Source organism: Ambystoma mexicanum, chromosome 2q (assembly GCF_040938575.1).
Source record: "Ambystoma mexicanum isolate Mex_15411 chromosome 2q, UKY_AmexF1_1, whole genome shotgun sequence".
NCBI classification, from domain to species: domain Eukaryota; kingdom Metazoa; phylum Chordata; class Amphibia; order Caudata; family Ambystomatidae; genus Ambystoma; species Ambystoma mexicanum.
Window position 1 is genome coordinate 1,356,380,403 of NC_090924.1, and position 26,943 is coordinate 1,356,407,345.

Below are 26,943 nucleotides of genomic sequence, written 5' to 3' on the forward strand. Positions count from 1 at the left end.
TTTCACTGGACAGTCCCGAAGAAAGTGTCCTGAGTTTCCGCAATAGAGGCATAATTGCAGCTGCCTTCTTCTTTCCCGCTCTTTCTGGGTTAAAGGTCCTTTCATGCCCCCTATTTGCATGGGTTCCACAGTGTCAGCTCCCTTATTCGAGGTCTGTGGTTTAGAAAACACTCGGGTATCAAATCTGGAACGATCTGCCTTCCTGTTCTGTAGTCTATGGTCCAATTGGACAACTAAGTCAATATAATCAGAAAATTCTTGTGGAGGATTCACAACTTGCGCTAACACATCCTTGAGCTCTCCACGCAGGCCTCTGTAGAAAAGCGTTATTCTCTTGTCCTCGGGCCATTGTGTTTCCACTATGAGTCTATTGAAGGAGGCTATATAAGTCAAGAGGTCTTGATTACCCTGTCGTAATGAGAGAAGTTCATTGTCCAAGGCCTGCCCTTGTGCATGTCTTGCGAACAGTTTCTCCATGCTGGACTGGAAGGCCTGAAAATCATGTAAAACCGGATCATCCTGGGTGACTAACGGGATCGACCAATCTGCAGCGCTGCCACTGAGATAAGAAAGCATGAAAGCCACCTTGGTCTGGTCTGTTGGGAATGCAGCTGGTCGACATAAGAAGTGTAGGCGGCACTGGTTGATGAACACTGCGAATTTCTTTGGATCACCAGAAAAGCGTTCGGGCGGAGCCAAGGGCACATTACCGGGCAGATTGATTTGCACTGGATTTGAAGCTGATGCAGAAGGATAACTCCCTCCTGGAACGGGCAAAGGTGTCTGTCCTGCCTGCGTTTGTAACAACTGCCTAGCAAGGTCCTCTGTTCGCTCCTTGGAAATTATCAGTTCTCTTCTTAGAGAGTTCGTTTCCTGACGAGCTGCATGTACTTCTGCTCTTAATTCCCCGAGCAACTGGGCTAGTCGATCAGTGTCTGAGGTTTCCATTGCGCCTGGGTAGGAGTTTTGTGGTGGGCTTCGCGTTCTGTAACGCTCACCTGATTCCCACGGAGGCGCGGATCTTGGCAGGAAGCTGTCTGTGACTCGAAAAGTGATGTGCAGGACTCGATTGGCTTCTGGGGTCGAACCTCTTCGCACTGTGTGTCGGACTCGAAGAGTGAGGTTTCTGCAGGTGAAAGAATATGGGGGTAATTGGTCTGGGTAGTTGAATGTCCCTCTCTCTCTCTCTCTCTCTTCCCAGCTTTTTCGTAGAGCCCCCAGGTCAACGTGCTCACCTTATATAGGTGAATGCTGGGCTCTCCATCTGCGTCTGGTGCAGGGTGCCGTTGCCAGTTCCTTCACTGGTGAAACATAGGCCTCTTGAATTCAGAGGATGGTAACCGTCGTTGTCTACACGAGCGGTGAGTTTCTGGACACCTTTTGTCTTTATAGTCTTTAAATGCGTGGCACGTTTATATGCAGACTCTATATAATGCTTTTCCCTTATGTATTGCAGGGCTCTTGAGATGGAAGATGAAGTGAAGCGCCTGGAAGTTTGTAAGTATGGCAAGCGCTCTAATTGTCTCTTTCCTTGCAGCTTAGTTCGTGTTAAAGAGACGCCGGAGTATTTGCAGGCGTTTTATTGCGACGAGCGGGATGGACTTAAGTAAATACCTTCTTAATGTCTTTTCTTTTGCCTTTCAGATGTTGATTTGCAGCGCCGGAGTCCGCGGAATGCCAGTAAATTGTTAACGATACTTTGTCTTTACAGGCGGCGATGCAGAACGAAGAAGTCCGGAATCCACAGCGTGCCGGTAAGTATGGCAATGCTTTTGCCTTTGCAGGTGGAGATGCGGCGTGACGAAGCAGCCGCAGCCGATGGATCAGGTGAGTAAGTACTGCGTGTAAAGTTCGCCTTGCTAACCTGTTTCTGTTCTTTGCAGGTGCTGATGATGTCTGGATACTGAAATGGTAAGTAGGATTCTTGCAGGTCCAGGATCAGAAGAAGAAAAGCCGGAGCAGACTCGGTGAGCGTTCTGCTGCAGATGCAGAATAACGCGAAGCACGCTTCATCTATCGGGTGTGGTTTAAATAGCCTTGGAGTGATGAGGCGTCTTCTTCCACGGCCCCGCCTAGGTAAGAAAAGAGTTCCAGTTTCCAGAAGAGTTCCAGTGCTGTATCCAGGAAGTGGAGCTGCCCCACCCAGGTAAGAAAGTAGTTCCTGTTCTTAGATAGCTTCTAAGTGGCTGGTAAGTAAGCAGCATGGTCTGCTGCAGGTAAGTCCACCCAAGCATCCTCACACCTATTATGAGCCCGGTGCTTCCAGTGCCGGGACCAATGGTTTTGATGAGCCTGGTGCCACCGGCGCCAGGACAAGGTCCAAAAGGTCCCAGTGGGGACCGGCTGGTGCCTAGGATTAGGGTTAGGGGCCTGCTTCCAAGGACGTTGGGCTGGTCCTGGCTCCTTGGAAGCAGTGATCATGACATCAATTGATGCTGGAAATGTACCAATAACTCAATTTCAACCTCACTGTACCCACAAGGCTGAATATCATGCTCATTCAGTTCTTCTATTCGCCCATCCAAGGCTCTTGTGAACGTTTTACCTCATAATTTTCCATGGTGACCACCTTCATGGGTATAATCTATCCACTCAAGGTGAAATCCTCCATCGGGCCCGCCTGCTTCCAGTGATGGCAGAGATTTATGAAACATGTAGAGCCCTCCCTTCTGCCGTTTGAGGCCGAGATGTTTGGAGCACTTACTGCTTGGGGCGTGAACCCACTGGTTCAACTACGTTGATCATACCCTCTTTGCACACCCGAGGAAAATGCCACTTTTTCTTGCATTTCAGACAGTACCTGGCCAGGCAAAACAAACTAGTCGACAAATGTATTCCATTCCTACATTTGAAACACTTAATTTCCTTGTTCCCCTTGCCCCACCTTTGACTTGATGGCACACAGTGATTGAATTGGTTTGTCTAGCTTCATATTTTTCATGTAGTGAGCAGTCTGTTCCATGCTCGTCACTTCAACAGCTTGCTCTAGAGTCGGATCCTTAGCCAAAAGGTTCTCCTGTACCCTGGCGTTATTGGTGCACCACACCAGCTAGTCCGGGATCAACGAGTTTGCTAAAAGCCCCAATTCACAAGTATGGCTTAATGTCCTTAAGACGGCTGCATAGCTTGCCACAAGTTCTAGGGGTTCCTTGCTCCTCTAAAAAAAAAAAAGATCTGTGGGGACTCCTTGCCACCCTCGGCCGACTGCAGCCGCCACTCCGAAAAGCTGAACGGCCTCAGGGAACGTTGACTTAGCACACGCTCGCACCACATCTTTCCCTTGCCGTGGTAACAACACCTCAGGGGGGTCTCCGCAGCCTCCGACTGGCCACCCCTCTGCACAGTCGCAACACGTCACTAATTGAAATGAGACTGATCCAAAGCCCAGGCAAGTGCTCATATATATATAGCCTTCAGAGCGTTGCTTACATCGGACAGCCGCAGACCAACTGAATAGAACCCCCTTATCCCACCATAAGAATCAACAGTAGAGCATCCTAAATCGAAAATAGAACAGGAATGCAGAACACAACACATTGCTAATGGCAATATACAGAACCTGAATTTTAGGTATATGATCCTTGTTACGTACCACCACATAATATATATCTACTATTCTGAGGCATTACCCAAGTCTGACTCAATAGATGGTAAACAAGCACACTGCTACCTTTATATTAACAAAGTGCCCATGCTCGGCAATTTGCTCTAAAGGTTGCCCGTCATAAGCTCCAGGATCTCTCACAACTTATACAGTTCCACAGTTACCAAGTTCATTTGCATGCAAGGTCATCACATAGATTTCAAACAAACCTTTTTCCACCAATAACATTTTCCTCTTTAACTTCATCTGGTACTGGCAGGTGAAACTGTAAACAAAAAGAAAAACACTATTTAGAAAGCTTGAACACTTAAAATATTTCACCAATATTTGAAAATACAAAGAACATGTTTCTTCAATGATTTCCAATTAGCAGCACATGAATGGTAAAAAGGAGGCAGCACTGAACATCTTCAAATGAGAGCTAAATCCTTATGTCGCAATAAATGACCAAGAGGCTGCAATTTTGTCAAATAGTTTGTCAAAAACAAAAGCAAGCAAAAGGCGAGTGCTCCGGGGTTCATTTAAAAATTAATTTTAGCATCTGGGGCAGATGCGACAGCAACTCAGGTTGCTTAGAAAATGGGCCGATTCGCATTCAAGCCAGAGTTCTGAGCAACCTCACTGTTGCTCACACCTGCCATCTTTCCCCCCTCTTCCCTGAGTCCCTGCTGCTGTCTCGCCTAGCTCCTACTCATCTTTTGCTGCTGCAGCAGTGCTAGTGCGCCGACCCTCATATGGCCCGAGCAACCAGGGAAATGGAAGAGGGGTTCCACTTGGAGCCCTGCTTCCATTTACATTGGGGACATGTTGGGCGAGCATTTGCTTTAAACAATGGGATGCATGCTCTCCATGACCACTTGTTTCAAACTAAAACATTGCTACCAGCACCCAGGGAGGTGAACCCGGGTGCTAATAGCAATGACCACCAGCTCCTCTATCTGTACCGGGTGATAACAGCCCACACTTATTGACTACATGCTGTATCGAGTAAAGAATGCTGGTCGTAGGAGTCAAATGGGATATGCTTTGATCAAAGAATTAAGATGGAATGATTCTTGGCTGCATGAGTCAAGAGTTCCTCGATCTCTCTAACTTCAAAGTGCAATTTGGATGTACATGCACATTGGAGGACTTGCCTCATAACAGTTCATGGAACAAGAACTGTGACAAACGTGATCAGATCATCTTCTCTGGAACCCTCTATAGGTTTGCTTTGAGCCAGCCTGGAAGTGGGGTCATGGTGGCAAGCAGGTGCTGGAAATTAGCACCGTGAAAGAAATAAAGACTTTACACAAAGGTAACTATGGGAAGAAGATGACATATTTGCTTGTAATTCTGGGAGGATTCCATGTGCTTTAGCCTACCTCCGAGTCATGGTTTCACTGCATGTGTGGAGATTAAAAGGCAGAAGATGAGACTCTGGTGGATACTCTTGTGAGTTAATGGACTGGAGTCGAGAAACCTTTCACCAATGTCACTCTGCATTGTGTGTTTTCATCCTACAAGTCTTTCTGTCCCTCCTCAGGTGACTGAGGGGCTTCGGCCTCTAAAGTTGGCTCATGAGCAGTCATTTAAACCCTATGATGAATTGCCATTGAATAAGGCTTGGAGTCAATGCACTGTCTCGCTAAATCCTTACTGCTATAATATTAATCTAAGCAGTAGTGGAATTCTCGTCTTACAGACCTAGCTGGCCATTTTATTTCTTGGAATAGTAAATCCTTTTTCCACAATTGAAGATGTGATTTATCAGTTTACGTATTTGAGAGTGGAAATTCTATAGAAGAACAAGTTACTTACCCCAGGTAACATTCTATCAACTGGATTTTCCTCCCACGTATTCCTCATCTATGATATTCGGTATGCAGCTTCAGCTGCTTCGGAAAAACAAAATTTGGCAGAGGGCCCTGTATGACTATGTCCGTCGAGGGCCTCTGTCTCGAGGAGGTCATCGTAGGCATATGTTCCACATGCAGCGCCCGCAGCTACAGTTTTGTTTTTTCCCCCTTTAAAGTAGAAATACCTGCATAACCACAGGAATGACCGTACTCAGCAATGAAGGAACAAAAGCTGTAATAGCATGGGAAATTCTACTGTGGGGTAGGTTGGGAGGGAGATGAGGAATATGTGTTATGATTATATTTTATTTATAGCGCACCCATACACAAGTGTTTCAAAGCGCGAAGTGTTTCAAAACGAGGGAGGAACTTCCTGTCGAAAGAACGTTACCAGGGGTAAGTAACTTGTTCTTCGAATGGATTGCGTCTTCCCACGTATTCCTCATCTTTGATAGGCTCCCAAAGCAGTATTTGATTTGGTGGAGGGAGTAGAATTATATTTTAATGGTTCTTATGAACTGAGTGAAGGGCTACTTTTCCAAAGCTACTTTCCTGACCAAGGGACGATTCCAGGTAGTAATGCTTTGTAAAAGTGTGGATAGTAGACCACGTTGCAGCTTCACAAAAACTTATCGGTATGCCCTTTTGCAGGGCTGTGGAGGTAACCATGCTCCTGGTGGAATGAGCCCTAAACCTTCAGGAGGATTCTTCGCTGCAAGCCTGTAATATTATGAAATGGCCAAAATGATCCATCTGCATAAGGTCTGTTTAGTAACAGACTGGCCCAGTTTGGGCGAGTATAGCCAATGAAAAGTTGATCATCAATACAGAATTCTGGTAGTCGATCTATAAAACCTTAAATCTCTATGAGGGTCCAACCTATGTAACCTCTCCTTCTCCTTGCCAGGAGGAGGGGCTATAGAAAGAAGGCAAAACGATGTTTTGTCCTATGTGGAAATCTAATGATTTTGGGTAAAAGTGAAGGTCTAACACCTTAGAACAACCCTATCCTTGTTAAAGATAGTAAACGGTGGCTTGGACAAAAGTGCCTGCAATTCGCTCACTCTACGGGCTGATGTGAGAGCTACCAATATAATGGTTTTAAAGGATAACAACCTTAAGGGACATGAGTGTAGGTTCAAAAAGGTCCACACATTAGTGAGCCCCTTTAGAAATTGTGTCACCAGTGGAATTTTGAAGTATGGACATTCCTCCGACGAGCACTTAAATATTGACAGTGCTGCCAAATAGCCTTTAATAGTACCAATATGGAGCCCCAAATTGGCTAAAGATAGCAGAAAGGATAAAACACCCAGAGTCCTACATAGAAAAGGAACTACATAATGCAGTTCCGAAAATTAATTACATATTGGGCATGCTCCCCATGAAGATAAGTCAGTTTTATCGGAAAAAAAATTGATAGCTGGCTGCAATCATTTCTTTGGGATGATAAACTGCCAAGGCATCAGCTATGGAAGCTTTAACTGCCTATGGAGAAAGGGGGACTTGGTCTGCCAAATTTTAAAGCTCATCATCTGGCCTTTTGTAGTCACTTTATAGTCCCATTCTTGAAGGAAACGCCAGATAGGTGGGCTGTGGCAGAGGCGAATCAATTAGGCCCACTTCCCCATAGAGCAATCCTCACGGCCACAAATAGACAATGTAGGAAAGTTCCATTAACTGTGTTCTTGAAGGAGACTTAGAAGAGTATACATGAAATGTTGGGCTCGAAGGCTTTGAAGACTTCCCATGCTTCAATTTGGTTGAACCCGGGAATAGCTGAGAGGGGTAAACCTTTATTTTGGCCAGAGTGGTCTCTCAGTGGTATAACTGGTTTAGTGATGTTCCTAAGGATGGTAAATGGATTGATGAAGAGTTATGTGCTAAATATAACATTGACGGTTATTCCAATGGTGAATTCAGGAAATGGAAAAGATGTATAAGGGAGGTGGATAAGCAGGGTGGTACTATTGTGGACCTCTTTCTAAAGGAAAATGAACCAGGTTGTGGATCCATAGCGAGCAGGATATACAATCGAATTGTGTCCAATTATAGAGAGAATACAGAACTGAGAGCAGATTGGGGCAGGAGATTGGACTCTGTGATTTCTTCTGAGATGGGGATGGGGATGTGTGCTAATGTTAAACTTTGCTCGATAAACTTAGAAGAACGTTCAAGACAAATTAAAATCCTCAACAGAGTGTACTGGAGTCCAGAAAGATTGATGGAGAGGTTTGGTGGATTCTGATGACTGCTGGAACTGTGGTAATGGAGTGGGTAGTATAGAGCATATGATCTGGGACTGTACACGTGTCTGCGGATTTTGGCAAGATGTATGTAGCATTTGCCTGCGGATTTTAAATCAGGATATGGCTCTGGATTTCAAAACAATGGTTTTAGGTTGTGATGAGTTGCTTGAAGATCTTTCAGTCTCTCAGAAAACAATGTTGTTCGGGGGGCTTGTATATGCAAAAAGATGATATTAAGGAGCTGGAAATCTCGGATTGCTCCGACGGCGGTGGATTGGATTGAGGAGATTACCTGTCTTGCCAACATGGAGAGAGTGATTCATAGGAAACGAGGGAAGCTTAACTTGTATACAAAAATCTGGGATGAATTTCTATAAATGTACTAGTTCTGAGTTTGTAAACATGTATTCTCTTATCTGCATGTAACTATATCGTTTTACTTTACTGTTAACTGTTCCTTGCTGTTTTGTAAAATGTACAAATAAAAAATAAATAATTTTAAAAAAGAAAAAGAAAAGGAACTACATTCTTTTCTCTGCACCAATCTCCATTACATCATCCGGGAGTCCTAATCCTTGTATCTCAGCCTTTCAGAACCCAAGCGTGAAGGTTGAGTGTTTTGACCTCTGGGTGGAGGCCCCAACCCTCCTCTCGCGAGAGAAGGCACTCTCTTTGTGGAAGACTTATTGGAGGACAGATGGACATGTCCAGAATGTCTGGGTACCACGTCCTCCTGGCCCAATCCAGGGAAATAAAGATCATGCGTTTCTCAAACTTCCTCAGCCTCCTGATCACGTGAGGAATGACGGGGACAGGAGGAAACGCATACAGAAGTCGATATTCCCAGTCCACCACAAACGCGTCTGCTAGATCTCCTCTCTGGGAAATTCCCTGGAATAATACAGTTCACACTTCCAGTTGACACTGGTCACGAACAGATCCACTTTGGGGTTCCCCAAAGGGTGAAAATCTCTTTAAGGACTTCCTGTGCTAGCTCCCACACGTGGGAGACTGTGTTCTGCCTTCTCACAGTGCCTGCCGCCGTGTTCTCCTCTCCGGCCAGGTGAACTGCTGATAGGGAGATTACTTCTTGAATTGCCCAATACCCAAGCTGTATTGCCTCTCTGCACAGTGCAAGTGACCCTACACCACCTCTCTTGTTGAGGTACTAGATGGCCACTGCTTTGTCCGTCATTATCAGGACATTCTTTCCCTTTAAAGAGGGCAGAAAGGCCTTCAGCGCTAATTCTGATTGCCCTCCGCTCCAAAAGATTGATATGTAGTTAGGACTCTGATGGAGACCAACAACCGCTGACTGTCAGATCGTTGGTGTGGGCTCCCCACCCCGTGAGTGAGGTGTCCGTCACTACTGTTCTCTCCGGCCATGGTTGGTAAAAAGTTCTCCCTTAAGAATGTTGTCCTTGCAGGCCCACCACATAAAATCCTGTGCAACCCTGCTTGGAACCTGAAGTAGGTCCAACATCTTTCCTGAGAACTGGGATCATTGAGTTCTGAGAGCCCATTGAAGAGATCTCATTCTCAGACGGGCCTCTTGCACCAGAAAAATGCAGGATGCCATAAGGCCGAGTAACCTCAAAAAGAATCGAAGGGTGGGAGACACTGGCCCCTTAGAAATTTGGAGACAATCTGTCGAATTTCTTGAGCCAACACCTCGGGTGGCGAGCTCATTCACAACTATTTATCCAGAACAGCTCTGATGAATTGGAGTTTCTGAGAAGGTATCCTATGGGACTTCTTGTAATTGAGGAAGAAGCCCAGTCTGTGAAGGGAGTGGCAGGTGATGTTGAGATGATCCAGGACTTGTTCAGGAGAGAGCGCCCTGATCAGCCATTCATCCAGGTAGGGGTAGACGTGAATCCCCCCTCTCTCGAGACTCGCTGCCACTAACGCCTTAAGTTTGGTAAAAACCCTTGGGCGGAGGTCAGAACGAATAGCAGAATTCAAAATTGATAATGCAAACCGACAACTGCATCCCTCAAGTATTTTCTGTGCTCGAGATGGATTGGCACATGAAAATAAACATCCTGAAGGTCCAATGACCCCATCCAATCCTGGAGGTGGAGGGCCTGAAGGATAAGAGAAAGTGACCATCTTGAAATTGTCCTTCCTGAGGAACTTGTTCAAGTATCTCGAGTCCTAGATGGGTCTCAGTCCTACATACTTTTTGGGTATTAGGAAATAAAGGGAATACAAACCCTTGTTCCTCTCCACTACAGGCACCGGTTCTATAGTGCCTTTCCCTACCAGGATTAAAATCTCCTGCACAAGGAGTGGATCTGGAATCCTCAAAGAGTGGTTCCCTGAGGTCTCTGTATAAAACGAAGGCAGTAACCGTGGGCTACTGTTCCAAAGCCCAAGCATTCGAAGTAATGTCTTGTCATTCTTCTAGATGCTGAGACAGTTTGCCTCCCACTGGTGAACTGTGACTCAAGACCGCAGAGGTTTTGAGGTGGCTGATGCAGTGGCAGGTTGTAAAGATGCCCCTGCTTGAGCTGGCTTTGCACATCTTCCTCGTCCACCACAAGGACATTTTCATTGGGCCCTTTGTCCTGCCATTACTCTCGCCCTTCCAACTGAGTAGTGGCAAAAAGATCTACCCCTCCAAGGTTGTCCACTAGCTTCAAAAGGCTGAGGTTGCCCAACAGCAGCACTTAAAGATTTGGCTGCCACCTTCGAGGTCTGCAACTTCTCAAGACACTCGTTAGCCTTGTTGCCAAAAAGGTGAGACCCGTCAAAGAGCATGTTGAGAAGTTTGGATTGCACATCCGGTACAAAATCTGACTTCCGCAACAATGCAAACCTGCGCACAACTGTGCTAGTAGCCATGGCTATACTGATTCTTCAGTCAGTTCTGGATTCAGCTGACAGTGACTCACACATGGCTTCTTGGCCGTCTCTTACTATGACTAAGAACCCGTCTCTTTCATTCCCTTCAGGAGTGTGCTCTGCTGCCATGGAAATGCAGTCCCATAGAGTGAACGTACATTTTGCAAGGGCACATGTGGAGGTGGCAGATTTGAGTGCCATACTCCCTACAGAAAATACCTTCCTTGCCCATCCATCTACTCTTTTGTCGTCCCCATCTGAAGGGATGGTAGGGTAAGCCGCTTGCTTAGATGTTGCAGTAGCTACCTGCACCACCAGACTCTCTGGAGTGGGGGGTTTCATCAGTCGGGGGTCACTACTGGAAGAGCGGCACTTCTTGGTCAAGTTTTTATTTACAGCTGGATTGGTTTCCAGTGTTTCCCAATTCGTCGCCACACTTTCTTTGCAAGACAATATGAAATGGTAATCTATGATCTGACTGAGGACGTCTGTTAAATCATCCTGTTTGAATGGCAATGGAGGCCTACTCCACCCAATGTAGCCCACTACCTTGGACATGAGTTGGCTGTAGGAAGCATCAGAATGCTCCCAGCCTCTGGTCTCCCAAACTCCAACTCAGGTGAGGTGTCCACCCCACTTGCTATCTATAGGTAGTCATGGAGGTCTCTCAACCTTGACTCCTCTGCTATAAAACTGAGGTACATTTGGCGTACCATATTGGAGGCCAAATGGAGCCTCGTCATCTGATTATTCATTCTCCTCCTATACAGAAGTAAGATTTAAAATAGTATTTTCTTGGCAGTGTTACATAGGTCTTCTCAGGTCTGTGGGGTTTCATAAACAATGGATTTGACGCTGGAGAAGACGTCAACATTTTTTTTCATTGGCACCATAGGCTTTAGTGGGGCGCTCAGCTTCGATGGCGCAACTGGCAATAATGGTGCAGCTGGCGTCGAAGGTGTCGATGGAGTAGACTACCTCGACTTGTGCTTTCGGCTCGGCTGATCCTTCGATATTACGGCATCGGATAGAGGCCTCGACTGCTCCCGATGTGGATCGGGCCTTCGTCCCGGGATTGAAGGAGCACCGGATTTAGGTTGAACCCTTTCCTTCACGGCTTCTTTCGAAGGAGCGGTAGGAGCATGGCTTTGAGGCTTCCGTTTTGTTCAGTTTTTCAAATATTTTGAGCATCTCTGCTCTGAAGGCCTTGCACTCGGCCGGAATAGATTTTTTAGTTGGCAAGATACCCTCTCAGGGGAAGCATCCGACAAAGTCGAAGAAGGAGACCTATGGTGCCTTTTCTTAGACTTTGAGGACGAGGAGTGGTGAAAGCCACTCCTCAATCTCAAACGCTTAACCTCCTTCCTCCGAGGAGAGTCGTCTCTCGACTCGTCAGTCGAAGGTTTTTTGGCCACGGTAGGAGATTTAGGGATTCAACCTACCTTCAATTTCCCCTTTCGTTCCTTCAAGGCCTCTCCTGTCATCGACAGGAGCTGGAGCAGTTCAAGGTGTTTGGTCTACCCTGATGCACCAAACATATGCGATGTGGATCGGTCAATGACATTTTCGACCCACAATCAACACTTTTTGAACCAGGTCTTCAGGGTTGTCCGTGTCGACGAAGACATTTTCTCAATTCTCTTTCAAAATAATGAAATCACTGTGAAAGTGGAGAAGCGCGCTGTATTTCTCGAAGCTAAAGCTATCACGGAAAAATGGAACTGAAGCCAACGGGCGCTGTGTGTGCTAGATATGCCTTTGATGACATCCTCAAGGCGGAAGCCCTCAAAGGACATCGAGTTGATGCCATCGACGCACATTGCCCTCTGCAGAAATTCTTTTTCCAAAAGCATCTGAAGCTGGATATCGAATATCAAAGATGAGGAATACGTGGAAGGACAAACTCCATTTGAAGTGTCTTTTACTCCAGGTACACTTATTTTTTACATATTTATAATGTGTTAATGGTTTCATATAAACAATTCAATTGTTGATCAGCTGTCAAACACTGCTCTGACATGGTTCCTAGACATAAAATCGAAATCAATAAAATCGAAAGTCAAAATGTCGAAAAAATAATCTCGAAAAAAAAAAAGTCGAATTTTTTTTTAATACGTTTTTTATTCGAAATGGGGGGGTTCCCCCCCAACCCCCCTTTTTTTCTATTTTTTTTTATTTTACCCCTTTTTTTTACTTACCAAACCCAAAAAAAATATATAAATAATAAAAAAACAAATTCGACTTTTTTTTTTTTCGACATTATTGATTCGACTTTTTTGTCATTCGACTTTATTTTTTCGATATTATGACTGGACACCCTCTGACATCTGCCGCCCCTTGGAGAAACTTGACCTCAATGTCCTCAGTCTCACCAAGACACGGTTCACGGCTAGCTCTGTCACAAGCTTTGACACTCTCCTCCTTGACGGCTCCAATATCCTCTCTGCGCCCAGGTCCAACCGCTCCAGATGGGGTGTAGCCCTGATCTTCCCCGAGTGGATTCCTGCCTCTGTCATTACTACGCAGGCCTATTCCTCTTTCGAATGCCTCGTCTGCAGGCTCTCTCTCTGCTAGCCATTCCCTTACTGTGGCTACAATCTATCGGTGACCTGGTCACATCTCTTCCTTCCTCTCTGAATGGGAGGACCTTTTTCTCTTCCCTTCTGTCCTCGACCACTCAACAACTCCTTCTTGGAGAATTTAACATCCACCTGGATGCTTCCTGTCCTTCCTCTGTACTCTTTTGTGACCTCTGCGACTCACACTCTATTCTCCCCTCTGGCCCAACTCACTCTGCAGGGCACACCCTGGATGTTATGATCCCCTCAGACCTTCCCCTTTCTATCCCTCTCACCACTCCTCTCTCCTGGAGTGATAATTTTCTCCTTTCCTCCCAGCTCACCCTCTCCTCCCACCAGGCTACGCCAACTCCAGCACTGCCACCCACCTTCTCAGTTATCTGACCCATGAAGCGTGTCAGTTCAGGTTTTCGCCACCACTTTCTCACCCCCCACCCGCCTTGGCTGACTCACACCATGACAGCCCTTTCCATGCTCCACTCGCTATTTCTGATACTCTAAACTTTCTTGCCCCGGTCATGAGGATCCGTTTGAAGCCCAAAGCCAAGTGCAATTCCTGGTACAACGGTTTTTTGGCCGTGGTAGGAGACCCTCAAACGCAAGTGCAGGGTGGCTGAGTGGAAATGGTGTGCTTCTGGTACATCCCACCTGCTTCAAAGGCAATACCGGCTCTCTGTCTGCACCAAGAAGAAAGGGCGCATCCAAGCCCGCATCTCTGCGGCATCTAACAACTCTGCCCAGAGCTTTAAAATCTGCAAGGAACTAGCCAATCCTGCTGCATTCTCTACCTCACCTGCCCCCTCCCAGGCGCTCTGCACAGCTCTGGCTTCTCATTTCATCTCTAAAACTCAGGACATCCTGTCCTCCCTCTTCCTCTTCCTCTTCCCCTACCCACTCTACTCCCTGCTCTTCCTCCTTCTCTGCCTTTCCTCTGTTCTCCCCTGACGAGCTTTCTAGGCAAGTCCGATCGATGAAAGTCGATGAGTCTCATCAAAACGGGTTCATCCCTGTTCCTCCAAAACCATCAAGGATCACATTGACTCCCTGGCTCCTGCACTGGCCGACTTCTGCAATCACTCCTTCGCCACTGGAGTCTTCCCAACCCCCCTGAAGCACTCCCTTGTGCACCCTCTTCTTAAGAAACCCTTTGCCGACACGTCCTGTCTATCGCCCATCACTCCCTTCCTGGGCAAACTCCTGGAAAAGCTGGCAATCTCCAAGCTTAATCTCCACACCGAACCTGTTGGTTGTCTTCATGACCATCAGTCTGGCTTCAGAGCTGCCAGAAGCACGGAAACTGCTCTCCTGAACATCTGTGAAGACCTGCTCTCGAAGATTGATTCCAACACCCCCGTGTCCTCATCTTACTTGATCTCTCTTCTGCCTTGGACACGGTCAGCCATGCCATGCCATGCTGCTCAACCGTCTCCATGATAACATGGGTATCACCGGTCAGGCCCTGGCGTGGCTGACTTCTTTCCTCTCTGATCGACCCTCCAAGGTCCAACTAGAGTCCTTCCTCTCCTCCATCTCCATCTCTACCTGTGGTGTTCACCGGCTGTTCAACCAATACCTGGCACTTCTTGCCCACCGCACTGCCGCTCTCTGGTCTAACTTTCAGTGCTATGCGGATGACACTCAGCTCATTTTCAGGCTACCTTCGGCCACCTCCTCTCAGTCTCATCTCCGACGCTGTCTGTCTGCTATCCAGGAGTGGTGTGCCACCAACGATCTCTGCCTTAATGCCAGTAAGACTGAGATTCTCCTCATCGGCACACCCGCTCCCTCCTTTCCTGTCCCTCTCTGGCCGGCCTCTCTTGGCCTTGTTCCTGCGAGGCTAAAAGCCTTAGGGTCATCTTCGACTCCACATTCTCCTCACATCTCGATGTCTCTAAGAAATCACACTACCAGCTGCACCTCCTCAGAGGTGTTCTTCCTTTCCTCTCCTTCCCCCAGAAGCTCACCATCTCCATAGCTCTGGTTCTCTCTAGGCTGGACTATTGCAACAGCCTCTTTCAAAATCTGCCTCCCTCTACTCCCCGCCCTCTGCAACTTATCTAGAACAGGACTGCAAGACTTGTCCTTGGCCTCGAGGCCAGGGATCTCATCTCTCCAGGACTAAATCTCTGCACTGGCTCCAAGTGGCTGCAAGGATTAACTTCAAAACCCTCTGCATGGTACACAAGGTCTTCTGGGGCCTGGGACCTCAATACCTTCAACTCTCCCTTCCTAAATATCTTTCCTCTCGAGTTCTTCGCTCATCCGCCTCCAACTCCCTCAGGGTCAGTCGCTTCTCCAAGCAACAAGTTGGTGATAGATCTTTTTCTTCGGCTGGGGCCTCCCTCTGCAACAGCCTCCCTGCCTCCCGGAAACTTGGAGAACCATCTCCGGTTCCGGAAGCACCTCAAAACCTTCCTCTTTGCTTCTGCCTTCTCCCCCCCCTCCCCTGCTTAATTCTTGAAACTGCACTCTACCTGCAACTGGGCCACTCTCCACTTGCACTGCCTCCCTGGCAACCTCTGCACTACGGGACTGTCTTTGTATCCCGACAGCCCCCCTTTCCCAGCACTTGTCTGCACTTACCTTGCAATTGCCACCAGTTTGGCCCCATTATGTATCTGTTGTTCCACTACCCTGTATTGCACTTTCCCCCCTCCCTTTCCCCTTACCCTTTCCCTTCCCCTCCACCCATGCACTTGCGCGATCTGATTGACACCTGGCCTAGTAGGATCGTTGTCTGTCTTCCATCTGTTCCCCCCTCCCTGCCTCGTCGCGCCTTGAAACACTTGTGTATAGGCGCGTTACAAATGCAATATCATATCATGCAGAGGAGAGCGTGGTTCCCTTCTGCTCCTCGCGAGTGTTCCATGAAGTTCAATGTTTTCCGCATTGGCATCTGCTCCCTGCCTCCCTTTTATGAAGCCCACCTGGTCCGGGTGCACCACGCGGGGCAGAATGTCCTCCAAGCGTGTGGCAAGAACTCTGGTGTATATTTTTGCTTCCACGTTAAAGAGCAAAATGGGGTGGTACGACTTGCAGCTTGTGAGATCCTTTCCTGGTTTGGGGATTACTACTATGCAAGCATTGGAAAATGACGGCGGGCTTGTCCCACTTCTCTTATATGATTAAAAAGGGTAGCTAGGTGGGGGGCCAGGACGTCTGAAAATGTCTTGTAGAATCCCAGACTATAGCCATCTCCTCCGGGGGCACCCCCTGGGGGAAGCCATATTGCACCTCCTCTGCAGTGATGTCTGCTTCCAAGAGGGTTTACTCGGATTCTCTATGGTGTGTCAGACCAGCCACTACTATGTAGTCTGCCATCCCCCTCCCTGCTCTGACCCCGAGGAGTACAGGACTTAATAGTATTTAGCGAATTGGCCAGCTATTTCCTCCGCTGCCCGCACCCTTTTCTCCTCTTCTGTTTGAATCGCTTCGACCCATCTCTTCCCTTTGTGCTCGGAGTCTGCCAGCTAACATCTTGTCTGCCTTGTCTCCCTTTTCATAGTATGCCTGTTTTAGGTACTTCAATTTCCTAATTATGTCCCGCGGCCCTAGAGCCCTCAACTCTTCCCTCTTTCCTTTAAGGGCTGAGAGATGTTCTTTGCAGTACTCCCCCTGAGCATGCAGCTTTGCCCAGAGTTCCACAATCTCACCCCTTAGTTTGTCCTCCCGCAGTTTCTGTTGGCTCTTGCGACTAGCCCCTTCCTTTACGAGGTGGTCCCTCCATACTGCCTTTCCTGCTTCCCATACCGTGCCCATGTTCACTTCGCCATTATTGTCAAATTCGAAGTACTCCTCTATTGCAGTGCGTAAGTCCTCCGCATAGAGCTTTTCCTTCCATAAGGTTTCATTGCATCTCCACCTGGTCTCTCTTTGGCCCATCCCCTCTAGCTGTAAAGTTGCTATGACCATATCTTGATCCGACCAGGATACTGGGTGGATTATACTGTTTTGCACCCTTGATCTATTCGCTATATCAATCAACAGATAGTCAATCCTTGTGAAGGTTTCATGTACCTCTGAATGCATTTCCCTTTTGCCCAGATTACAAGACCTCCATACGTCCACCAAGCCCTCCTCCTCGAGAGTTGACACAAACCACTTAGCCTCGCTTCCACCGGGGCTCTTGCTCCACAAGGTTGTCTGCTGCCTGTCCATACGGCGGTCTGCCCAGACGTTAAACCCCCCACCCCCCACCACCACTACCAGATCTTTCCCAGTCCCTCAGAGTCCAGTGCAACCTCATTAAACGGCCCAAGCTCTTGGGTGGGCGTGTAAACTCCCATTAGGGTGATTTGTGTCGCTGCCCACTCGCCCCGGATGGACAGTTGCCTGGCTCCCTCTGACGCCTCTATTGTTGGGTTTTCCATTCTGAACTGTTTACTAAGGACTCCCCCCCACTCCACCTTTCTTTTGTTCCCCAGAAGCCCAGTATGTTTGCCCCACCGTTCTTCCCTTCAGCGCTCTTCCCTCCCCCGCATTGGACCTGGTCTCTTGTATAAAGAGGACATCTAGTTCTCCTCTTTCAAATTCTCTCACTAGCAGGGATCTCTTGTTGGGCGAGTTAAGCCCCTTGACATTTAATGTGCCCACCCTTCGCATTGTTCCCCGCGATCTTGCGTTGGACATCTCTATCCTCTCCAGTCCAGTTCCCATTATGGCGGATCCAAGCTCTTATCTCAAAGTAGCCCGAATTTCCTTACATTCAACACCTCCAGATTGGATTTACGTGACCGCTTGCTTCCCTCCCCCGTCCCCAAAAATTAACCATAATTAACCCCGTTAACTGAAACACGGCCTGTAACCCGGGCACTAGCTCCATGGCTTGAGACGCCCTCCAAATACTGAGGGTCACCCGGGTTTAACCACCGTCCACCCCTATGTCATTAACAGTTTTCCTGAGCTCATTCCCCCTTCCATTATCCTATTTTCCCTTTTGCGATTGTGTGTTGTACTTGTACCGGTCTGCAAGCGCCTCACGTGCTACCCTTTTCCATACCTTCTCATGGAGGATTTGGTGGTGATGCGGGGTTCGGCCTGAAGTATTTTCTTCCCATTTTACCCCTTCTTTGCCTCCTGGTGGTGCCGCCCTGCTCATCTGTGTGTGTGGATGCAACTTCTTGGGGCCAACTGGACCCCGTGAGCCCAGATGGTCCGTTAGGCTTTTCAGGACTTGTTTGGCTTCTTCAGGCTTGGTGATTCTATAGTCCTCCCCTTTATATGTGAATGTTAAATCAAATGGGTATCCCCACTTGTATCCGATTGCCTGCTGTGTGAGCCACATGGTGAGCTGCTTGCATGCCCTTCTTGCCAAAGTGAAGTTGGACAGGTCATGAAATATTTTTATTCTTGATCCTTGAAATTCCAAGTCCTGTTTCTGTTTTGCCCTCCTGAGAATTTCTACCTCTTTGTAGCTTAGGAATTTGACCACAATTGATCGGGGTCCTCCTCCGAAGACTCTGCCCCACTGTGAGCTCTTTCAATTGACACCACTTTTCCACTCTCGTCTTCAAACAGGAGATTTATGTCTTGGACTTTTCTTTCTACCTGCAGTGGGGTTTCACCTTCCCTTTCAGACAGGTCGATGATCCGCAAGTTCGACCTTTCCCGATTTTCCGTATCGTCCATCTTGCACGTTATTTCTTCTTCACGCAGTTCAATATCCGTCATTCTAGCGTTCAACTTCATTTCTATTACACACATTGGTTTGGTTGTTCTTGGATTCTCATCCTTTCCCTCTATTCGCCCCACCTTCCTCCTTATTTCAGATATGAACGTCTGGATGTCTGATCGAAGCGCTCCGATTTCTGCCATGATCCTGGCAATGTCATCTTTCGTGACCGCCATGGCCATTTCAGTTGGGCTCCGCAACACAGTACCCTGCAGTTTTCGTTGTCTTCTGTATTGTTGGAGTTTAAGGGACTGCTCTGGGCAGCTACCCGCTCAGTGTTTTCCCTCCTCCAGGGCCAGAGTTCCCGAAGTGCTGGTGTAGGTTTTAGGACGTTTCCCTTTGGTTTCTCCGTTCCCTCCTTATAAAGGCTGCTCTTGAGTGCCCGGGAAAGGGGGTCCTCTTGGTGCTCTTGCCTTGGGTAGGCCTTGTGCCGCTTCTAGGGCTCTTATGACAGAGCACCGGACCCTTTGAGGTGGGTGGCGGTGGGTCGCCTTGTCCCTTCGCCCTTTATCGGGGTTATTGTACTCCTGTCTCTGCTATGCCCCTCTCCTGGTCACCTCAGGGAGATCCTGCAGAGTCTTATCGGTGTTGCTCTCTTCTGCTCTTCTTTCTTTCTCTCTCTCAGGTGGAAGCTGCTTTTGCCTCTTCCTCCGTCGCCTTTCTCACCCCGTGCCCGCTCTGTGCAGCCCGGGCCCCTTTCATTTTAGTGTAACGTCCGTCTTCATTCTTCCTTCCGGCCCCCTAGACCTTGTCTCGCTTTCCTGCCTTCTTGCCGCACTATGGGGGCTGGCAGCCTGGTCCACATCTCCATGCAGGCTGTCCAGTGCCCTTTCACGTTGCTCTCCACTGCCCCTTTTTTTATGCCGCCTCCCCACTCCCCCCACCGCCCCGAGGCTACAAGTTCAGGGCGGCTTCAGTCTGTGCCTTTGGGCTTATTTGATTTCACTCAAGTCTTTATCAAAGCCCCTAGGCTGTTGAGATCTGTACTTGCACAGGCGGACCGCTGAGTCTCTTTCTGCAGCCGGTATGCGCCCTGCGTTAGGAGGTCCTCACTGGAGATTGCACGCACCCCGGCCAGGGCCAATTCTCTGCTTCGCTGGGTCTCTCCCACCTCAACGTCCCCCAGCTCTAAAGTCTTATTGCCTTGGGGCTAGAGTGAGCATGGGGAGAGTTTGTGAGGCTCCCCGCTCTCTTCCTGTGCAGTGGTCCGCGGCGCGCATCCCGCTGCTCACCGCAGCTCTGTCTCCTCTCCGGCGGCTACACTCTCCGCTTTATCCCTCTGCTCCTCACGGTCTTCACTCTGCCTTGTCCGCCTAGCCAACTTCATCGCTTGCAGCCATTTGAGGGATCTGCCCCGCACTGGGTCCTCTGCCGGCTCCTTTCTCCCTGACTGGATGCCTTTCTTGGTCTCGCCTTTCTCCCTTCCTTCAGCCACCTCACTCGGGAGAGCCTGACGCTTTCTTCAGATTTCTCCCGAAACGCTGCAGGCAAACAGCAGGGCTCGCGCTGTGTGCAGTGGGCTTCAGGGGCTGGAACCATGCACCAAAGCCTATCACGCATTCGGGTCGGCATTCGGACCCCAGGTAACGGCCGTCCGCCATTTTTGGTACCTCCCTGGGGGGATGGGCCAATCTCCTTAAGACCCTCTTCAGCGCCTTATAACCACTGGCGTGTGCAGATTCTTTCATCCTACATGATTCTGGTGCACAGAACTCCTTTTTGCCCTTATATCATTCAGGATACACTTTCATCTCTTCGCTCGCCTGGGGGCTGGGAGTCAAGCTTCAGGCAGCCATTGCCTTCTGCGCCCTCTGGTGGTCTCCCCATAGAGTTATTTTAAAATTATGCATCATACGCTGATTATCAGCAATATGCAAGTCATTTTTTAGGATTTTCATTTTGTTTTTGAGAGATTGACAAATACGTCTTTTCAGATTGATAACGTCAATGCAATACAAGGCTTGTTTCCTTAACTCCCTTATCTGTTTATTCCTTGTTGTTTTTAATCTAGTGACTGCCAAGTTATAAGGAACAAGTTACTTACCTGTAACTGTTGTTCTCCAGCATGGGTCTGGCATGGATTCACATGCTCATGAATATTCCCCGTCGTCAGGCTGGGAATCCTTGGTAAAGAACAAATCAGTATCAGTTTTGTTTTTGATCTGTCTTTCTTCGTAGTAACCAATCACTGGTCTCTGGGTCATACTGCCCCCAACCAATGACTGCCCTCTCCCTAAGCCCCGCCTCTGGCAGCCATCCGCAGATTTGGTAGCACGTAAAGTGGCAGTATGACCAAGTGAAGAGCCGCAGAGGGGTAGGCGGGAGGGTTCGCATGTGAATCCATGCCAGACCCATGCTGGAGAAAAACAGTTACAGGTAAGTAACTTGTTCCTTCTCCAGCATGGGTTCTGGCATGGATTCACATGCTCATGAATATAAGAATACATAGCAGTACACATATGCACAACCACGGGAGGTGGCAAAGGCTCAACATTAAGCATTACATAAAAATTCAACATTAAGCATTTCTTACCTCCTCACCAGGTTCACCTTAAGCGAACAGGTTGCGCAGCACTGCTTGGCCAACTCTGGACTCCTCCCTGGAATCCCGGTCGAGGCAGTAGAATCTCGTGAAGGTGTGCGTCGACCTCCACGTAGCAGCCCTGCAGATGTCCAACAGGGGCACACCAGACAAGAACTCCGTGGTAGCAGCTATCGCTCTGGTCGAATGGGCTCTCGAACAGCCGGGCAACGGTCGGTTTGCCAACCGATGACAGTCCATGATGCAGCCGGAGAGCCATCTGGAGATGGAAGCCTTCGAGAGAGCCTTCCCTTGGTTCACAGGTCCAAAGTTCAAACAGCTGTGATGTCTTCCGAAATCTCTTTGTTCGGTCCACGTAGAACTTCAGGGCTCTAGCTACATCCATCAAGTGCAAAGTCCTCTCAGCCGGCGACGAAGGTGACGAAAAGAAAACATGTAACACCAAGGGCTTGTTGAGATGGAAGTCCAATGGCACCTTGGGCATGAAGGTGGGGTGCGTCCTCAGCACTACCCTTGTATCATAAAAGGTCAGGTATGGAGGCTTGCAGGAATGGGCCTGAATCTCTCCCACGCGTCGTGAGGAGGTGATGGCCACAAGGAACGCTGTCTTCCATGAAAACTTGAACGGGGCCGAATGTAACGGCTCGAATGGCGGACCCATGAGCCTGGTCAGCACCACGTTGAGCTCCCACACCGGGGTTGGCGCCTTCACCGACGGGAATGATCGAAACAGTCCTTTCATAAATTCCTTCAGTGACAGTAGGTATGGTAGCACTTCAGGGCTGTAATCATGAGAGGGTTAATCTTTTGTGCACGGCACCAGACAGAGAACCTCTTCCACTTGTGTCCGTAGCACTTGAGAGTTGAGGACACCCTGGCCTTTGCAAGGACCTCTCTGCAGTCAGCCGGGATATTGTATCCTCTAAACTCTAGTGCTGCAGGAGCCGGGCCTGCAAGTTCAGCGACTCCGGGTCGTGATGAAGAATGGCGCCTCCTTCTCTGGAGAGAAGATCTGCGTCCATCGGCAGTTTGACTGGTGGGGACGCTGACAAGTCCAGAAGGTCCGGGAACCATATCTGTCTCGGCCACTTCAGTGCAACGAGGATCATCCTGCACCAGGACCTCTTGAGTTGGTTGATGAGCCTGAGCAGCAACGGCAACAGAGGGAACATATAAAGGAACAGGCCGTCGCAAGGGAACGAGAAAGCATTGCCCATGCTCCTAAGTTGGGGGAACCTGCTGGTGAACCTCTGGCACTTGGAGTTCGTCGCCGTCGCAAACAGGTCTATTTGGGGTTTGCCCCACCGGCGTAAGAGTTGATCCACTTGATCCTGGCGTAGTTCCCACTCGTGGCACGAGCGCAGCTCCCTGCTGAGTGAGTCGGCGATGGTGTTTTTTATCCCTGCTAGATGAAAGGGTACCAGGAACATCCCCTGGGCAATGGCCCAGTGCCACAGGTCCTGTGCTTCTTTGGGCAGGGCTGGGGATCTGGTTCCTCCCTGCTTCCTGATGTAGAACATCGTGGTGGTGCTGTCGACGAAGATCCTCACCACTCTGCCCTTGAGGGACTGGAGGAAAGACTTGAGAGCCCAGAACACCGCCCAGAGCTCCAGTATGTTGATGTGGAGAGGCCTCTCCTCCGGGAGCCATAGGCCTCTCGCGTGAAGATCCCCGGTGTGCGCTCCCCATCCTCCAAGGGAGGCATCCGTCGTCACTGTCACCTGATATGCTGGGGTCTCGAAGTCTGTGCCCGCCGCGAGATGTGCGCGGGTGCCCCACCATCGAATAGCTTGTCGGAATACTTCGCTGAGCGAGATCTTGTCCTGGAAGCTGCCCGTCGCTTGCATCCAACGGGCGTCGAGAAACTCCTGCAAAGGACGCATCCGAAGCCTGCACAAGCACACCAGATAGATGCAGGAGGACATCATCCCGAGACGGGATTTGATGGACCTCACCCTGGCCACGTCCGTGGCCAGCAGACTTTGTACCTTGCACAGGATAGCCTTCGTTCTTTCCTCCGACGGTGAGGCCAATCGCACCACTGTATCGAGCTTGGCTCCCAGAAACAGTGCGACCTGCGACGGGACCAGGTGGGATTTGGGGAAGTTGATGGAGAATCCCAGGTCCGTGAGCAGCTGGACGGTCTTCGCCGTGTGTTCGACGGCGAGCTCCCTTGTTGTTGCCCGGCACTTGGTGAACACCCTGGGAGCCGACTTCAGTCCGAACGGGGGGGGGGCCTTGAACTGGTAGTGCCGCCCTTGGACCACGAACCTGAGGAACTTTCGGTGCCTTTTTAGAATGGGGATATGAAAGTAGCATCCTCCAAATCCAAAGACGATAGGAAGTCGCCTTCCTCGAGCTGTCCCAGCACATGCTGGAGGGTGACCATCCACAACTTCTGTGCCTTGATGTACTTGTTCAGTCGACGTAGGTCCAGAATGGGGCGCCATCCGCCCGTCTTTTTTTATGACGAGGAAGCATCTTGAGTAAGCTCCGGAGCCCCGAAGCCTCTTTGGGACGAGCTTGATGGCACCTTTTTTGAGCATCGCCTTTACTTCCAACAGTAGTTGAGGGACGTGGTTTTCCTTCCTGGCCACGGGTGGAATGCGGGGACACTTCTTTAGGAATTTGAGTGTGTGCCCCTGGGCCAGGGCATCGAGCAACCAACGGTCGGTGGAGATGGATTTCCACACGCTGATGAACCTCGTCAGCCGGCCTCCCACCGGGGTGCTTCGGTGGGGGCCCGACACCACAGCCGGTTCAGTCTTGCTTGGCCGCCGCCTTGGCGACGTCCTCCTGACTTGCCTAGTCCCCTGTAGGCTTCTTGCGACGAGGAGCGGGCTGCTTGACGGTACGTTGAGGAGCTGCCGCCGAATCCCTTGGAAGCACCTTGTTTTCCTCCAGAGTTCCGAAAGGGCGGACGTCGTTGTTTTAGAACTCCCAAGGCCCGAGCCGTTGGTGTTGGTCTTGATGGCCTGAAGGGACTCATCCACTGTCTTCCCAAACAGGTTGTTCCCGTCAAAGGGCATGTCCAAAACCTTGGCCTGTACATCCTGGCGGAAATCCATTGCCTTGAGCCACCCCCGCCGTCGAAGGCAAACACTGTGCCCAATTGGCGGAAACGGGTGTCGGCAATGTCCGTGGCCACCGTTATGGCGTGGTCAGAGGCCACATCACCCTCCTGCAGGATTGCCAGGGCCTCTGCCCTCTTATCGTCCGGGAGGTGGTCCAACAGGGGGGAAATCTTGTACCACAACTCCCTGTCGTAGCGGGCCACGATCGCTAGGGCGTTGGCCGCCTTAATCGTCGTCGCCGCCCACGAGATGACTTGTCGTCCAATGGCTTCCAGCTTCTTTCCTTCGAATTCCGGCGGGGAAGTAGAGGCCAAGGCTGATGCCCCCCGCTTTCTTCTTGGCCTCTGCTGAAACGACCGAATCCGGGGTCGGTTGCACTCTAAGGCACTAGGGGGCAGCGCCGGGGACCCGGTACTACTTCTCGTACCGGTCCCTCTTAGCAGGTGCCGTGGACGGGTTCTTGAGGAGGGCAAGTCCCTCGTCCCAGATGTCATCCAACAACGGCACTGCGAGGACCGTTTTCCTTTTGGCCTCACGCCATTGGTAAAGGAATCCTTCCTTCTTCTCTTCGGGGCAGAGCTGAAAAAGCTCGGATGCCCTAGCGATCATGGCGTGAAACGAGCCAATTTCGTCGGGAGGAGACGCCCGAGGAATCGGCAACGGGAGATCAGTCCAGTCATCACCACCGTCGTCATCCGTCCCCGTGTCCTCCCTCGGGATCGGGGAAGGAGACAAAGGCTGAGAGGGCCGTGAGGGCTGAGAAGGCGGGGTTGGATGGATCCTTCTCTTGTTAGGGGGGCTTCCCGACGGACTCGGCTCTGTCGGGTCGTCCTTCGGAGGCAAGGGCAACCTGGTCCTTCTCCCCGTGCATAAGGCCTGGATTGCTGTCAAAATGGCCGCCGAGTTGTCTTGTGACCCGGGCTGCGACGGACGCGACGGTTGCTCCTCCTCCACCAGAGCCTTGTCGTTGTCACCCTCGCTCTTGTCGTCACCCTCGTCGGGATCCCTCCAATGGGGACCGGCCTCCTCTATGACTTGGACCAGTCCCTCGTCGGAGGTCGTGTCTGTGTCCGTTAAGGCCACCGCCCCCCCTTTTTCCACCAGGGTCTTCACGGGGGTCTTCTTGATGGGCTTAAAAGAGGCTTCCCTCCGTGGGGGAAGGGAAACTCTGGGCCCCGAGGTCGCCTCCACTGGGGGAGCCTCCACAGGCTTCCCCAGGGCCATAGCGATACCCTCAATAGAGGCCTTGGCCGGGTGAATCAAGGCCTTCACCACCTTGGGCGCGCTTGATGCCTTCATCTTAGGGGAGGGTCACCGCCTCATACCCCTTCGGCCGGTTCCTTCGAGATCGACCGGGGCCTCTCCAGAAGCTTAGCCGGTTCTCAGACTTTCTCTTCCCCGAGCCAGAGCGTTGGCTCGCGGTTGATGGCGTCAGTGAAGGTGCGCTCTGCCCTTCCTGGCAGTCGAGGAGCCCGACCGTCCGGCGCTCCTGGTGCCCGCGGACTCGTGGTGCTTTGCCTTCTGTTGGGCCCCCGTCGCTAGGGGGGCCCTCACAGGACTAAGAAGACCGCTCTGGTTTCTTCTTCTCACCTGCTGGGCTCTTGCCCTCCAACCAGTTGGCGAGGCGGGTCCGACGGTCCCTCATGGTCCGTTCCGACATGTCCATGCAAAACGCACAGTCCTTCTACACGTGCGATTTGTCTTCATGAAGGCAGTAGAGGCACTTTGAGTGCTCGTCCTCCTTGATCAGGTTCTGTAGCTTGCATCCAGGGCACTTCCTGAACAGCTTGCTCGGTGTCGAGCTTCCTTTCTCCTGGGCCATGTCCACGAGGTAGGCCTCAGAAACTCCTGGAATCCTCCAAGAAGCGTAGCTCGACGAAAACTTCACCCTTGAGGGTCGTAGAAGATTCCGAAACAGGTCCTCGTTGATCGGAAGTAAAAGCAGTGGAGCTTGAGGTTCTATTTAACTGAAAAATTAGATAATTTCTTTGAAAAAGCGCGAAACACAGAAAGCTCGAGAGCTATAGCACGAGGACTCCCAACACTTGAACGTGCAGTAAAAATCTGACGATGGCTGCCAGAGGCATGGCTTAGGGAGAGGGCAGTCATTGGCTGGGGGCGGTATGACCCAGAGACCAGTGATTGGTTACTGCTAAGACAGATCAGAAACGAAACTGATACTGATTTTTTCTTTACTGAGGATTCCCAGCCTGACGACAGGGAATATTCATGAGCATGTGAATCCATGCCAGACCCCATGCTGGAGAAATATGCAGATGATTAATGAAAAATTAGCTGAACGACAAGTTGTTAATCAGTTTATTTAGATGGAATTTAACAATTCTAAGGTTATTGTCTTCTACCGGTGTTGCATTTAGGCCATAAGTAAGCCTACGACAGAGCTGTGGGTTCCACCTCGCTGATAATTGAAAACCATCTGGTTCTATCAGTACAAGATTTGGTTCCATGTTAAATTTACCATAAGGTAGTCTCATCGTCAATTGAATTACCATGTGATCACCAAATGCGGGGTTAATAA

General features: G+C 49.8%; 1 protein-coding gene across 2 annotated transcripts in view; it reads right to left on the bottom strand.

Moving 5' to 3' along the window:
• TOPAZ1 (testis and ovary specific TOPAZ 1) overlaps positions 1 to 26,943 on the bottom strand; it is a 2,616,805-nt gene that overhangs the window by 2,029,464 nt on the left and 560,398 nt on the right. For both annotated transcript variants that reach the window (XM_069648829.1, XM_069648828.1), the window contains exon 5: positions 3,814 to 3,869. In XM_069648829.1, the coding sequence (XP_069504930.1) occupies positions 3,814 to 3,869 (56 nt within the window). The remainder of the gene's footprint in view (positions 1 to 3,813; positions 3,870 to 26,943) is intronic.